At 41.5% G+C, this 13417-nt stretch overlaps 4 protein-coding genes across 13 annotated transcripts in view; 3 read left to right on the top strand and 1 right to left on the bottom strand.

Moving 5' to 3' along the window:
• The window catches only part of LOC148338421 (uncharacterized), a 154053-nt gene extending 152902 nt beyond the window's left edge, over nt 1-1151 (top strand). For all 9 annotated transcript variants that reach the window (XM_088294496.1, XM_088294500.1, XM_088294492.1 and 6 more), the window contains one exon: nt 72-1151. In XM_088294496.1, coding sequence (XP_088150622.1) covers nt 72-290 — 219 coding nt within the window. In that variant the 3' untranslated portion in view covers nt 291-1151. The remainder of the gene's footprint in view (nt 1-71) is intronic.
• LOC148338420 (uncharacterized) lies at nt 1152-4923 on the top strand. Its single transcript, XM_088294502.1, has 6 exons — nt 1152-2652; nt 2735-2951; nt 3468-3559; nt 4262-4401; nt 4463-4567; nt 4664-4923. The coding sequence occupies exons 1-6, from the start codon at nt 2478-2480 to the stop codon at nt 4739-4741; spliced, it is 807 nt and encodes a 268-aa protein (XP_088150628.1). The 5' UTR covers nt 1152-2477; the 3' UTR covers nt 4742-4923.
• A 308-nt stretch (nt 4924-5231) lies between these two features.
• Nucleotides 5232-8528, bottom strand: LOC148338419 (glutamine amidotransferase-like class 1 domain-containing protein 3, mitochondrial). 2 transcript variants are annotated; one of them, XM_088294503.1, is made up of 5 exons: nt 8272-8528; nt 7671-7785; nt 6792-6963; nt 5585-5786; nt 5232-5505 (listed from the first exon to the last, which is right to left on the bottom strand). In XM_088294503.1, the coding sequence occupies exons 2-5, from the start codon at nt 7776-7778 to the stop codon at nt 5313-5315; spliced, it is 675 nt and encodes a 224-aa protein (XP_088150629.1). In that variant the 5' UTR covers nt 7779-7785; nt 8272-8528; the 3' UTR covers nt 5232-5312. The 2 variants fall into 2 exon arrangements, with proteins under 2 accessions (XP_088150629.1, XP_088150630.1); XM_088294504.1 differs by having other exon boundaries at nt 7671-7782.
• Nucleotides 7562-13417, top strand: part of LOC148338418 (uncharacterized) — a 6233-nt gene continuing 377 nt past the window's right edge. Inside the window, exons 1-9 of the mRNA XM_088294491.1 lie at nt 7562-8694; nt 8785-8898; nt 8999-10675; nt 11130-11229; nt 11578-11726; nt 11981-12093; nt 12630-12719; nt 12803-12925; nt 12999-13417. The exon at nt 12999-13417 is cut by the window's right edge and continues 377 nt beyond it. Coding sequence (XP_088150617.1) covers nt 8649-8694; nt 8785-8898; nt 8999-10675; nt 11130-11229; nt 11578-11726; nt 11981-12093; nt 12630-12719; nt 12803-12925; nt 12999-13091 — 2505 coding nt within the window. The 5' untranslated portion in view covers nt 7562-8648 and the 3' untranslated portion in view covers nt 13092-13417. The remainder of the gene's footprint in view (nt 8695-8784; nt 8899-8998; nt 10676-11129; nt 11230-11577; nt 11727-11980; nt 12094-12629; nt 12720-12802; nt 12926-12998) is intronic.

Genomic DNA, 13417 nt, shown 5'->3' with positions numbered 1-13417 from the left:
TAAGAACATTTAAGAAAGAAAAAAAAAAATATATATATATATATATCTTACATTTCAATCATTGTTGACAGCTCAAAGTATACGAGGATGACTTTCGACGGGAGCGATCGGACAAGCAGATGCTGCAGAGGCTGTTGCTGAAAAAAACGGCACCCAACAAGGACCCAGTGCTGGTGCATCGCTGCAATAACGGATCAAAACCTCCGGGAGGCGACAAATGGACAGAGACGGCAGCCAGCACCCATCACCATCCTCTCTGTCCCAAGCACCAAAATTGGGGAAAAGACTGAGGAAAGAGGAAAACATGCACCTAGAAATTCAAGACATTCATTATGTCTCAGAAAGCCCTCATATGATTATTTTACAGCACAGGATCATGGCAACCTTGTTTGGGATATACGTGCATTATTATTATATGATATATATTGATTTACACACACACAAACGCATATATGTTAGTGGCGCTCTAATCGATTGGTCCCAGATCGTGATTGGCCAATTTCTGTGGAAACGCTCGGAATCAGAAAATAATACGGAAAGTAAAATACACCAGAAAAATGCCTGGCTTGGTCAATACTCGTTCCAAAACCTAAAATGAAAAAATAGATAATGACTCGTTTTACAATGTCCGATTTTGTGCACAAAATACGCTCCCATGTACTTTGGATATTATAATCTGCCACAAGTTGCGTTTTTGCAGCAAATTTTGAATTTGAACGATTTCAGTTCCCATTCCGATTTTTTTATTTGATTCCAGTTGCTCTTGATTCTTGATTCCGATGCTTAACAAAAACAAAAGGAAGCAGCAAACCAGAGTTATTTCTACACAAACCGTGTGAACTTCTGTTATTTAATCTTGACTCAAGTTGTCTCTTGACTCAAGACATCACGCTTTATTTTTGAGAACCCCACAAAAATACAATCATGCTGCAGTTACTTAAAGCATGCGACTGAACATCTATTCATAAGCTAACCTAGTGTTGTTTTTTTTCTTTCGGAAGAAACCAAAATATATGACATACACAAAACTGCATTTTTATTTTGCTATTTAATACTTGCCATGGTGTTTTTCTAATGTTGCACACAAGTGAAACTTTTAACACCAAAACTAATACTAAAACTAAACCTATGTTATAAGAAAATCAAAAACTAATTAAAACTAATAAAGCTGCACTGAAAACTAATTAAAACAAACAAAATTTAAAGTACTAAACTCAAAACAAAATGAAAAATAACTAGACTTAAAATGCCTTGGTGTTGACTGACTGTTTTAGTTCCAGTTTAACTTGTTGGCTCAAATTTTTTTCACGAGACGTACCTTCCGGATTCTGAGTTCGGGTCCGGAGCCGCACCGGTTCTAAGGTTATGCGCCACTCGAGGTCGCCCGCCGGGCTGGCCCGGGCAGTATCACCGAGCCCGTAAAAGATAACCGCCACCAATGCTGTAAGATATTTTTTTTCTCATCATCAAGCGGGAACACAATCTTTTGGCAAAGAGATTTTTAATTTACCGCAATGCTTAATATAGGCCTAAAACATTCATGACTGTTATGCTTTCATTTTTCGAGCGTTCTAATTAACTATGAATTAAGAACATTGAATATGCATATAAGTAGCCTGTCTGATAATCACTTTGGGTTTGTATTTATAAATCATTCTTCTTCATTATTATTTAACAGCTAGCCTGTTGCTTCTGCCATTTTCAATTTAAAGTATAAATGGTTCAATCTATAAAAATGTGGTTCCGGTATTCTTAATCGACACACATGGTCGTCATCACGCCACTGCAACTTTTCCCACAAGAGGACATCAATTTATCAGGGCTCATTGATGCATATCTGGTTGCGATGGTGTGAAAAACTGGCTGGGGAGAATTGGAATAGACAGCCTTTATTCGTACCACAATGTGGGAATTTGCAATTTGGGGAATTAGTATCAAACTAATTATTCAGTCCAAGGGAGCTCAAATGCAGTAAAATAAGGACACCAGATAACCTTTACAGAGCAGGAAGCATTATTTTAATCCCCGGCAGTTTGACAAAATAAGCCTCCCTTTGAGTCGAGATGAAACAGACCAGGTGTAAGGTGTGTGAAAGGAGAGCTTTCTTTGCAAAGCACAACCATGCGCGTCACGGTATCGTGGACGTCATAGATTTTCATCTTCCTTGTCAGTTGTTCTGTCAGAATTCGGAGGGATTGAATATCGTGTCGGATCATTTCCATTTTAGCAAGGTGACAGATGAATTTTCACCCAACACTATAAAATCTCCCTGACATGGAGTTCCACCTAACAGCACCACTGGAGAGCTTGCAAAGAAGACAAGACACAAAGCAGGTACTATTTTGGTTTTATTTTTTTAATTGGACATTGAATGTTGGCTTTTTTTTTGTTTGTTTGTTTTTGCGGGGGTTGTGTGTAGACTGTTTTCCCTACTGTGTAGGTGGGCCTTAAGTCATCACAAATACATAAAATAGTTCATGGAGCAGTCTTTATTTTCCGCTGCAAACAGAACGAAAGCAGACATGACTACATCCCCAAGCAAGCTTCTGGAGACCTACGAGCAGCAGGGCTTCCTCTCTGGCATATCCGTGTTGACCGACGGTGAGCTGAGGGAGGCCGTGCTTGCCTTTGCCCAGCTGGAAAAAGAATTTGGTAAAAGAAATAATAGTCATTTTGTACTTTACAGGTGGCTCTTTGATTGTCTTTTTTGTTTTGTTTTGTTTTTTGTCACCAGGTGAAGAATACACTCAGTACAGCCTTCATAATGTTCACCTTCAGTATCCTTGGGTAATGAGTCTGACCAAACACCCTCGCATCTTGCAAGTGCTGCAAGCCATCTTGGGCCACGACATAATCCTGCTGGATTCCCGTTTCATCTGTAAATACCCGACACCTCCAGCCAGCACTCAGGGGGATCAACTGCCGTACGTGGCCTGGCATCAGGATATGAGGTGGCTTTTTACAAACTTAACTTCATCATTCGTGCGTCCACTATGGTGCAGATTATTATACATTTTCTTGATGTGTTTTACAGTACACAAGCAAGTCTAAATTTAGATTATTCACCTTTATTGTAGTACCATGTTATGTTGCAACTAGGCACGGTCCAATATACGATTCTGACATCTATAAGCAAAAATATCGCCATGTCGCGGGATTAAATTTCCACCTCCAAAATTACCTCTTTAGAAATGTTTAAGTAAATTAAAACAAAAATTTTTTCCATTGAATGCAATCTATTTCATTTTTTATTAATTAAAATAATTAAATGTTAACATTTTTCCGTTTTAATTCATAATAACAGTGTCTCATCTCTTCAAAATGTAACATGTTTCAATACATTTGTGTACATACAATAGACTAACTCAAACGTGTTTTAGTCTATGGTGCTCTCATGGTCTGTCTATATTACAGATTTGCATCTTGACGCCTGTGTGATGTGAGATTTCTGTAAATGGTGTCCGCAGGTATTGGGGTATTGCTGGTGGTCCCGTTCTGTCGGTGTGGCTGGCACTAGATGACTCGCTGAAAGAGAACGGAGCCCTTCAGGTTATCCCAGGTAGCTGCGTGCGATGAACTGAGACGGACTGTGAAACGTGTTTATGAAATGTGGTGATTCTACCCATAACTATGCCAAGAATTCAGTCCATTGTTTTTGATTCAATGGCATATTTGCATATAGTCAGTATTCCTGGAAATTAAAGTTTTCAACTTTCAAAAATCGGAGAAATTCAGAAGCCCTAGTAGGCTCGAGTAGAAATAGAAACAATCCATTTTGGGCTCTTGCGCTCATAAAACATTCATTCTTAAATATTCATGTTGTTGAAACATCAACTTGAAATACAAAAATGATGATGATGATGATGATGGCTTGCGGTATGGTCACACGCGGGACAAACTTGCAGGGTTTGTCGAGAGGCGGAAATGGAGGAGAACTTATTTGGCAACAGAGGGGGACAAAAATTGCCAGCTCTTCCCGCTCTATAAAAAGATAAAGGCATGAGATTTCTCTGACAATTTTAAAACATGCATATAATGGCTAAACAAAGCCTGTCATGAATAAAAAATGTCTAGAAGATCTGGGAGTCCCCTGACGGGGAAGAAACCCTCACAGGACAGGTCAGGATAATGACGATAATGATATCTTGTTGGACATTGTCTTTTGAGTTTCCAGAATAAATTACAAATGGAAAAGCGTTACATGCACCCAACATGCTATTTGTGATCTTAACAACTGCTTATTATAAATATGAACATGCAGGTAGCCACAGTTCTGGCATGCTTCCACATCGCCAAGCCATCCGACCTGGAAACATGCTGACAGTCAACCAGGAGATCCCAAAAGAGTTGCTCCAAACTGACCGAGCTGTGCTCTGTCCCCTTTTTGCTGGACAGATGTCTGTAAGTCAACAGTCACACGTACAGTTCAAAAATTGAAATGTGAAAAATATCTTCTTAATAGGTACACGACGGCCTTGTTGTGCATGCCAGTGGCGCCAACACATCCCGGAAGAGGCGTTGTGGCTTTGTGATTCGTTACGTTCCCACCAATGCGTACCCTGTAGAGGTGAGATGAGCTTTGTATGAAATACTCCGCACGGTGCAAGTTTTTGGGATTCATTCAATGTCCAAATCTTTTTATGCGTCTGGAATCTCCTTTCAGGATCCAGACCGTCCTAGGAGATTCCATGCAACTTTTGTAGTTTGTGGAACAGACCACTTCAAACATTTCTCACACTAAAGACAGTAACATTGGATATGCTAACATCAACAAAAAAAACCTTTTTTAATATCTCTTGATGGCAGATTTATTGATATCCCGAAGTTCTGTTTTGTACCGGTCCACATTGTGTGACTGAAATGTTTCAACTGCGAAGAAACATTCTATTACATCATGTATAGAACTCTAGTAATCTGAAATAAATCTTGAAACACTCAAACGGTAGATGTGTTTTTGATTGAATTGATCAAATTATCAATTAAAAAGGCATTTCAGAAGGTACAAAAGTCATTAAATTGCAAACTCTACAATTATACAGTATATTCCAAAAGTAATCATTCCATTTACATTTCAATGTGACATTAAAAGATTTTTTTCCCAGTAACTGAATGGAAGAACAAAACAAAAATGAAGCGATAGTATGTGAATTTTCTCATCTTGCAATCTTGCAATTTGCTTTTCTTCAAACATATTTAACGGTTCGCCAATAAGAATGAGACAAAAATTATCCTTTGGTTAGCCGACATGTTTATTGAAAATGAACATGCAAAATGTATTTCATGAAAATATCAAAAGAGTCTTTGGAGACTTCTTAAGCGAGTTTCAGCATTTCCTTAACCATCACGCCGATTCCATCGAAGATCTTGTGAATGGGAGCGTTGCACATGAAAGCCGGAGTGGTGACGAGCTTGTGTTTGATGTCGACATGCGCTTGCTCCACTGCGCTATTCACATGCGTGCAGCCCATCTCCTTGAAGGCGCCCGCCGTCCGGGCGTACGGCCACCTGAGAATGGCGAGAACGAGCTCATTACAACTTGCACAAGGTCGCGTTTGCCGTGATGACAACTGGTAGAATCACTCACATGTCACTCTCCTCGTCCTGCCCCACTGTGAGCTCACAACCGGGCAGGATTTTGGCAGCAAGAACTGGAGCAATGCAGCACATGGCCAACGGCTTTCCTGCTTTGTGGAAATCCTTGAGGGTCTTCTCCACATCTGGCTTGATGCTGAAGTCTTTATTCTTCAATGCCCAGTCACTGAGGTTTTTCGCCACACCAAAACCACCTAAGCAGGTGCATAAAAATAGAAATCTCACCTTTTTTCCCCCCACATTCCAAGAGATCGCTGAAACAAATGAGGACGGCTCATTTTTCTTCTTAATAAAAAACACCTCAGGTCATAAATACTCTGGTTTACATGGACAAAGGCCTTTATTTTTGTGATCGGCACAAATCCTGCGCAGTATGGAGTAATTTGGGAGATGATGGCTGGCTGGTGAGATATTTGAGTGGGAGGGATGCGCCGTTGTGGGAGGGGTCACAACCGACTTCAAATGTAACTATTATTATTATGACCATTTGTTATTACTTTGAGATGTTATTATTAATGTAACTAAACAAAATCCTAAAGAGATGAATCATGAATTTTATTTTGAATAAGAAATATATTTTTTGATAAGAGGGTTGCAATTGCACCCAATGAACCCACGCCTTGGGTTTGGCATCCAAAGATTCACCTATTCTCAGATTTTTTTTTTTCCTTTCTTTTTTTTTTTTCCTTCGCCCACCACCCACAATTTTCCCTTCCATCGTTGTGGAAAAAACACAAATTGAAGGTTTATTCATTTATATTTGGGTTTTTAAAAAAGTATTGTATTTGCTTTTGTCCAATTCATTTCAATGAGCGTCAATTAAACATAGAATTTTGCAATCCTGGGGCTGGAGGGGGACAGACTGCCGGACAGACAAAAGGACTGGCGGAATTCTGATGGACTCATGAAAGCCTCTGTTAAATTCTGAGGTTCGTGTGGAAAATAACCCTTTCATGTTTTTGGAAAAAGTCAATTAGTTTGACTGCATATTCTCAAAATAAATTACAATATGATGGCAGGGCATATCACTGTCCAGATTTCCTATTTACACCTCTGCAGTTGAGTAAACACATGCCACTATGGGCAAATAAGTGTATGAGTCTAAACTCTTGAGGGGAAAATGACAATTCACACTCACTTTCATGTGGCCACTAAGTGGGAAGTGACGCTTATATCAAATGAAAACGATTCAATCTCACCAGGGATGATGACAGCATCGAACTCCGACACATCTAACTTGGCCAAATCCATGACGTCACCCCTGGCGATTCGGGCGCTCTCCTGCAAGACGTTTCGTTTGCTGTCCAGAGGCTTCCCCTCACAATGATCGATAACGTGCATCTGATCTTGGTTCGGTGCAAACATGTGTGCCTAGGGGAGGGATTTCACTCATTCATCCTTCCATAGCTGCATCAAGCAATGTAGTGAAAGACGTGGGGACGTAACAAAGTATTATACTTCTGTATACTCACAAATTATTACTTGAATACTGTTCGGGATGTTTCTATCAAACAAGCCTGAACAAAATCAATCAACCAGCCAAGATCGTCTTTGTCACTCGCGAGGAGCAGCCCCCTCAGCAGTCAAGGGCGAAGCTGTTGCTTCCTGCTCCCGCGGAGCACATCGAAGCAATTTGAACATGCATCTCATACAGGATGGGATACCTCAAACTTTGACTTTCTCGCACTCCTGCTAATTCAACGGTTACTCTTTTACAAGATCGTTTTGGCTCAAACTGCTGGTATTCCTCTTGCTGAAAAAGGGAGTGACTTCACTTGACCTTCCAGTGCCAGGCACTTTGGCTACTTTTAATCAGTCTGGAATGTGCACCTTGTTTGTGTCTTCCTGCAAGTGCAGGCACTTCTGTCAAACTGAATCACAAAGGTACAATGTTCACTTGGACTTCAATTGACCTGTCAGCATCGTTTGAAACTTGATAATTTCTTTGACAAATACATTTCAGTTTTTACAATTTAGTGAGTCAGAAAGTTTAATCATTACTTCTATCGGAGGCTTCTACTTTTTTTCTTTTACCACCTCAGTGCGATAGCAGACGTAAGCAGTCTCAAGCGTCTCACTTTGGCTCCAGCGCGACTCAGATGAACAAGGACAGCGGAGGCCTCATGGATCTCTGTGCCGTCGTACACTCCACAGCCCGAGAGAATAACGGCTACACGCTTTGCCATGGCGCTGCTAACACACACGCACACAGAGAGTGTTGATGATACTTGTCGTCAGCAGCAACAGCCAAACACATGTCCCACGGATCTGCTATTAGGGGTCACATCAGAGCTTTGCAAATGTTTTTTTCATGGTGACAATGCGACTTCAAAATCAAGTATTTCATGTCAAATTTTTGAAGTTGTTGTTGTTGAAATCTGGCAAAATTGCATGCTCACCTGTAATTTAACAGAACATTTAAACAACAATTTGGCTTATGAATTGGAAAATTATGCTACGTTTGGAAATCACTGAATGGTTTGTTGTCTGCAAAGGGAATTTACAAATTTAAAACAAATGTGACGCACTCAAAAAAAAATAAACAATGTGGCCTTGGTATTTACCATTAGACACAGTTAAGTTGATCAGTTTAGAACTCCATCAAAACATACAAAAGCAACAATTATTTGAATCAATTTTACGTGTTAGTGTTACAAAGCACAAAAAAAACAATCTCACCTTGAGCAGGTCTGCACAATTTGTGCGTTCAGACGACTCTCCGGGAAGAGATGTGACACTCGTGAGGTGAACACTCCTTTTTATTTATTTGCGTCTCCTCCCACCGTGCAGGATGACCTCACACTATTCACCGAGCACACTTTTAGAGCACGAATATGCTGAATCATCCCTCAAATCGTCAACTTCTTATTGATTCAATTGAACACGTAGAAAACTGATCTGACCATTTCACAAACTCACGCTTCCTTTTGAGTGACATCCAGTATTTCGTGTTTCCAAGTAACACGACACTTGTGTCAGTGACGTCTGCATGATGTGCTGCGCAAGCCCGTATAAAGTGCAGCCGGGCGGAACGTCTTTCCTCATCTCTCTGTGCAATGGCTCAGCTGCAGACGCCCGTTGGCATTCTGGGCATCTCTGGTGGTAAGCCTTTTTGATTCAATTTTAAAAAAAAAAATCCCATGCTACTTGTGTGTGTTCTATTAAAAAAATGCTTCATCTATTTGTCTTAAGGTTCTCTTCTTCTCTTGGTAAACAACTATGGCAGCTCCCCTCAAAAAGAGTTCATCCCTCATACTGCACTGGGGGTTCTGCTCCTCATGATTGCCGCCATTGTCGCTTACGATGGTTTGTTAATTTAAAAAAAATAAATAAAATAAAATTCTAACTATAAAATCCATCAAAGTGTGAACTATCGTAAAGTAAATTGATGATTGTCTTGTTCCAGGTGTGTGTCGGAGCCTGTGCAGGGTGCAGCTGTTCCCCTCCCTGTGTCTGACGGTCTCGGCCTTGTGGTGTGCCTCCAGTATGGTCTACATCATGACAGGACAAGGGGTGCTTGAGACCAAAGACCTCAGGTTCTCATTGGTCCCTGGCTTGGCCGCATTCGCCGTGGCCTTATTTGTCATCGCTAGCGTGGCTCTGCTAGTCCGAAAAGTGGTTTTGTTCGTCATTGCCATCGGCATCAGCTTAGCTTGTGCGCATCAAATCGCCAGCCTGTCGGTTGAAAGTTTCAGTGAAGTTGCGGCGGCGGCAAATTCCTTTCTAGTCTGTCTTGTGGGTGGTTACGTTGGTTTGGGGCGTTTGTTGTTCACTATTTCCCAAGGGAAAGTGGAACTTCCAGGGACAGGCTTGAAGACAAAAGCCGAGCCGAAGACCGAGACACGGCGCAGGTGTGATGACGTCATGTCAGTGGGCGTGGTGATGAACTTGCTGTCGGCCGCGGTGTTAGCCAGTCCTCTGTTGGGCGTGTTCCCTCGGCTCTCCGTTGGCCACGTCCCCTGGTTGTGGACAGCCGCTGTGTTCCAGCTTGGTATGTGCGTCCTTTCCTACCGAGCCTTGGACCCACTGACGGCGACTTTTTATGGTTTCACAGCTGTGCTGAAGTTCGCGGAGGGCTACAACGCTCTCCTATCATTCTACTCCATCGAGCCCCGCTCTCCTGTACCTTTACCAATTGTCTTCTCTCTGCTTTTCTTCATCCTGGCTGTATTCAGCTGTCAGAAGAGCTTGCTGGAAGCCGTCTACCATCTTTTATTTGTGGCATATTGTATAGCAGTTGCTTCTCAACCTCAAGGCTTCTTCCAGAAAGGAAGTCAGTGCGTACAAGCTGTTATATTTATCGCCTCTGCGTGTATGCTTTTCGTAACAACATATAACACAGTGTCCACCAAAACGATCCCGACAGGGGAGAACCTTTTTAAAGCCGTAGTAAGCAAGATGAGGGGCTTCACTGTTCGACCCCATGACAAGGAGCTCCATGCACCTCACTTGGGCTACTCCAAATACGCAGACGCAGAGGTGTTGGGCCACGCATGTAATGTGTTGGCTACTTTCGCTATGGCAACCGCCGTCGGGGAGGAGTCGGTGTTGTTCGTGCTGGTGCTCCCCTGGGTGGTGGTTTCCGGCGGGGTCCTGCAGCTGCTGTGCGGTTTGGTCGCTTTCTCTCGAGGAAAGACCTTCGAGAGCACCGTTTTTATCCTCTACGGCATGATGTGGACGGTGTGGGGCTTGACACGATATGGAGGGCTGTACGCCAGCGTGAGAAGTTTTCATGTGGCCGTTGGCATCATCTGTTTCCTGATGTTTAACAGTTTGGTGACGATCGCAGCGCTTTTTGTAAACGTTGGATGGTTTGTGTACGTGCTGACATTCCAGCTCATCATCGTCAGCTTCCTGCTGGATGCGCTCAATGTGTTGCCTCATGGATATGACCTCGGGGTCAGCACTATCTTTGGTTTGGTCAGTTTTTATTGTTTTGTGGCTCACATTTTCAACAGCACCTTCCAGTTCCCTCAGATGCCCCTTGGAAAATCTTTGATTAGGCTGAGCGGGGTTGGAGGAGGGCCTCATGTCTGTCCACATCTGCCATCTCACAAGGCCACATCAGTTCAACAGATTGCAGGTATGATTGTAAAATATGTTTTGACGTATTTTTGGAGGTAACTTCAAGGATGGGCAAATTAAGCGATTATTTTTTTATCAGGCCTACTAGGGGGCCACTAGGACCATCCACTTCTTAATCAAGTGTATGACAAAAATAAAATAAAAACCAAATATCCGTATTTGTTGCTAAAATGATATTTAAAGATCCACGCCGACACAAAAACAGTTCTTGAAGCAAACAAATAAAAACATACTGTGATTTCCCCAACTTGTCCTCAGTTCCCAATTTATGATTTCTTTTAAATTGCTTGTTCAATTCTTTTGCTTTGTGTTTTAATTATGAGAAAGTGAAGACAGTCCTGTCGCTGATGCAATTTCCCCCAACTTTTTTCAATAAATAAAAAAAAATGAAAACATGCACACGCTATACTTGTGTCCAACTTTGTAATTCAGCTCTCTCATGTCTTCTGCAGACATCATGAAGAATGGAGGTATATGCGGCATACCTACGGACACCGTCTATGTGCTGGTGGCGGCTTGCAATAGGCCTGATGCAGTCGTCAAAGCATACAAGTGTGTTTGTACTCACTCACAAAATATGCAAGGGAATAGAAGTTTGTTTTTTGTCATTCTTTGTTCCAATCTAATGAAGTGCACTTGAAGGTCAAATAAACTCATTGCTTAAGTTTCCAGATGTTACATTTTAGAGGCAAGCAAAAATCAAGCAAATCAAGTTGAGTCCCCGCTAAATTTCAAGAAAGTTAAGTAAAAGTCAGCTGCAATGTTTCAATATAATGTGACAACATTTTTCCTGAGGTGCAGAGATCATCTCTTGAGAAGAATCCATTTATTTATGTGGTAGCAGTTCAAATCATCCATTTGCGGTATCTTTTGCACTCTAACAGCTGGGCTTTGCCGTAGGGTTAAGAAGCAGGCCCAGGACCGACCCATGTCGCTGTGGCTTTCCTCCATCAAACAGCTTGACCCAGTCCGACACCTGCTGAGTCCCCTGCTCTTCGACTTCATGGAGGCTGCGTGGCCGTCTTCCATCAGCATGGTTGTAATGAGAGGTGTGTATGAGAATGTGTGTTTTGACCCGAATGAGGACAAAGTTGAATAATGAATGGCTGGATGGGTGATTTTTAGTCGTAATGAATGTGTCTGAATGAACAACTCAGAATATACATTTTGAAATCTTTCAAATCTGAATTATTTTGAATAAATAAAAAAACCGATGTGTACTTTCCTGTCAACCCATTTGGTTGATGACCATCCATTTTTGTCCTTTATATAAAACTGCTGTTTGGTGTTCTTTCTGACACAGGCCCATGGATGGACACCTTTGGTTTAGGAGATGCTGCCAGACACATTGGAACTCCCCAAAGCGTTGCTATCAGGAACCCAGACTGTTCTGTGGCAACACACCTCATGGATTTAGTAAGGGCAATGGACATGAACCAGTGGAGATTTTAGAACTGTGACACATTATGAGCGGTATTTACACTAAAAACAGCTGGGTCAGAAATAACCCAAATTGGGTTGAAAAAGGACCGACGCCTCTTTTTGGGTTATTCATTTAACCACAAAAAATGGATCAAATGAAACAGCCAATCAATATTTTGGCAATGATGCAGACAAGGACTACCGTCAAGTTTTTTTTTAACGCTGAATAATAATGGATTGGTATTGTTTTATGCACAGTTAGCCTTTTTGTCCCTTTCCTTAAATGTTCTGTATGGGAGTCCTAATATTTGCCCCATCACAAAATTGCCTTGTATTTGATCATTAGAATTTTTGTCATGGAAAACTAGTTTTGAACAGGAATAAGCAAAAATTGCGGAAAGCTTTCACAGGCCACATAAAATGACTTGGCGTGTCAGATATGGCCCACGGGCCTTGAGTTTAACACAGGTGTCTTCTCATTGACCTGATAAGCGAGCGTGAATAATTCATATGATAATAATTTATTTCAGGTTGGGCCTGTTGCTGTGACTTCAGCCAACCCCACAGGAGAAGCAGACACGACCCACCACAACCAAGTTTATGCCAAGCTGGGAGACAAGGTGGCTAAAATGGATTGGTTCTGTTGACTTTATTACTTTTATGTATTCCTTGTAAATTCCATGTTCTACATTGACATTTTTAGGTGGATGGAGTTTTATGTGATGGACCATCACCGGAGAACATTGCATCTACGGTGGTCGACTGCACTAAGATTGAAACAGGGCACATTGGTTTCTTCAGAGTGGGCCTTATCCCTAAATCCAAGGTCATTCAACACATCTGCTCTGTCATATTTATCTCTCGGAAAGGTTTGCACTCACAAATTCTCCGCTTGGTAGGTTCTTCAGATTTTTGCGGAGGTTTGGAGACGGCACAGGCAAGGAGTGAGCAATCCCGTTTTTGAAAGAGAGCACCGAGAAACAAGAATCTGAAAAGTCAACATCAGTGTGTGAGCAGTCGCAGCAATTGCTTCAATGAGCTCACAAGTACAGAATTGCATCATGCCTGCACCTTTTTTGAATGTTCAGGTCAGGGATATAATAGTTTTATATTTGTCATTTGAGTTAGTTAATATTTTGGATTTTTTTTTAATTCAGTAAGTTGTAATTAGTTTCTAGTTCATTTTTCTTTTTTATTTATAGCTTTCATTATTTTTAGGTTTCCATTCTCCAACGACTGTTTCCTTCTTCGGTACAAACGTACAGCGATACAGAAACAAAAACATTTCATATGAACCCCAAATACTCATGTATGGAAT

Source organism: Idiotropiscis lumnitzeri, chromosome 4, assembly GCF_059441095.1.
Source record: "Idiotropiscis lumnitzeri isolate Australia: NSW breed Sydney's pygmy pipehorse chromosome 4, RoL_Ilum_1.0, whole genome shotgun sequence".
NCBI lineage: Eukaryota > Metazoa > Chordata > Actinopteri > Syngnathiformes > Syngnathidae > Idiotropiscis > Idiotropiscis lumnitzeri.
Note: the sequence above shows the minus strand (reverse complement) of the source record. Positions and strands in the feature narration are given on the sequence as shown.

What these genes read in the sequence shown, in the direction of transcription:
- LOC148338420 (XM_088294502.1), top strand. Translation starts at nt 2,478, where the DNA reads ATGGAGCAGTCTTTATTTTCCGCTGCAAACAGAACGAAAGCAGACATG. An exon ending in CCAGCTGGAAAAAGAATTTG is followed by an intron (nt 2,653 to 2,734) that starts GTAAAAGAAATA and finishes TTTTGTCACCAG; the next exon opens with GTGAAGAATACACTCAGTAC. An exon ending in TTTTTGCTGGACAGATGTCT is followed by an intron (nt 4,402 to 4,462) that starts GTAAGTCAACAG and finishes TCTTCTTAATAG; the next exon opens with GTACACGACGGCCTTGTTGT.
- LOC148338419 (XM_088294503.1), bottom strand. Translation starts at nt 7,778, where the DNA reads ATGGCAAAGCGTGTAGCCGTTATTCTCTCGGGCTGTGGAGTGTACGAC. An exon ending in TGAGTCGCGCTGGAGCCAAA is followed by an intron (nt 6,964 to 7,670) that starts GTGAGACGCTTG and finishes TCCCTCCCCTAG; the next exon opens with GCACACATGTTTGCACCGAA. An exon ending in CAGGACGAGGAGAGTGACAT is followed by an intron (nt 5,506 to 5,584) that starts GTGAGTGATTCT and finishes CGCCATTCTCAG; the next exon opens with GTGGCCGTACGCCCGGACGG.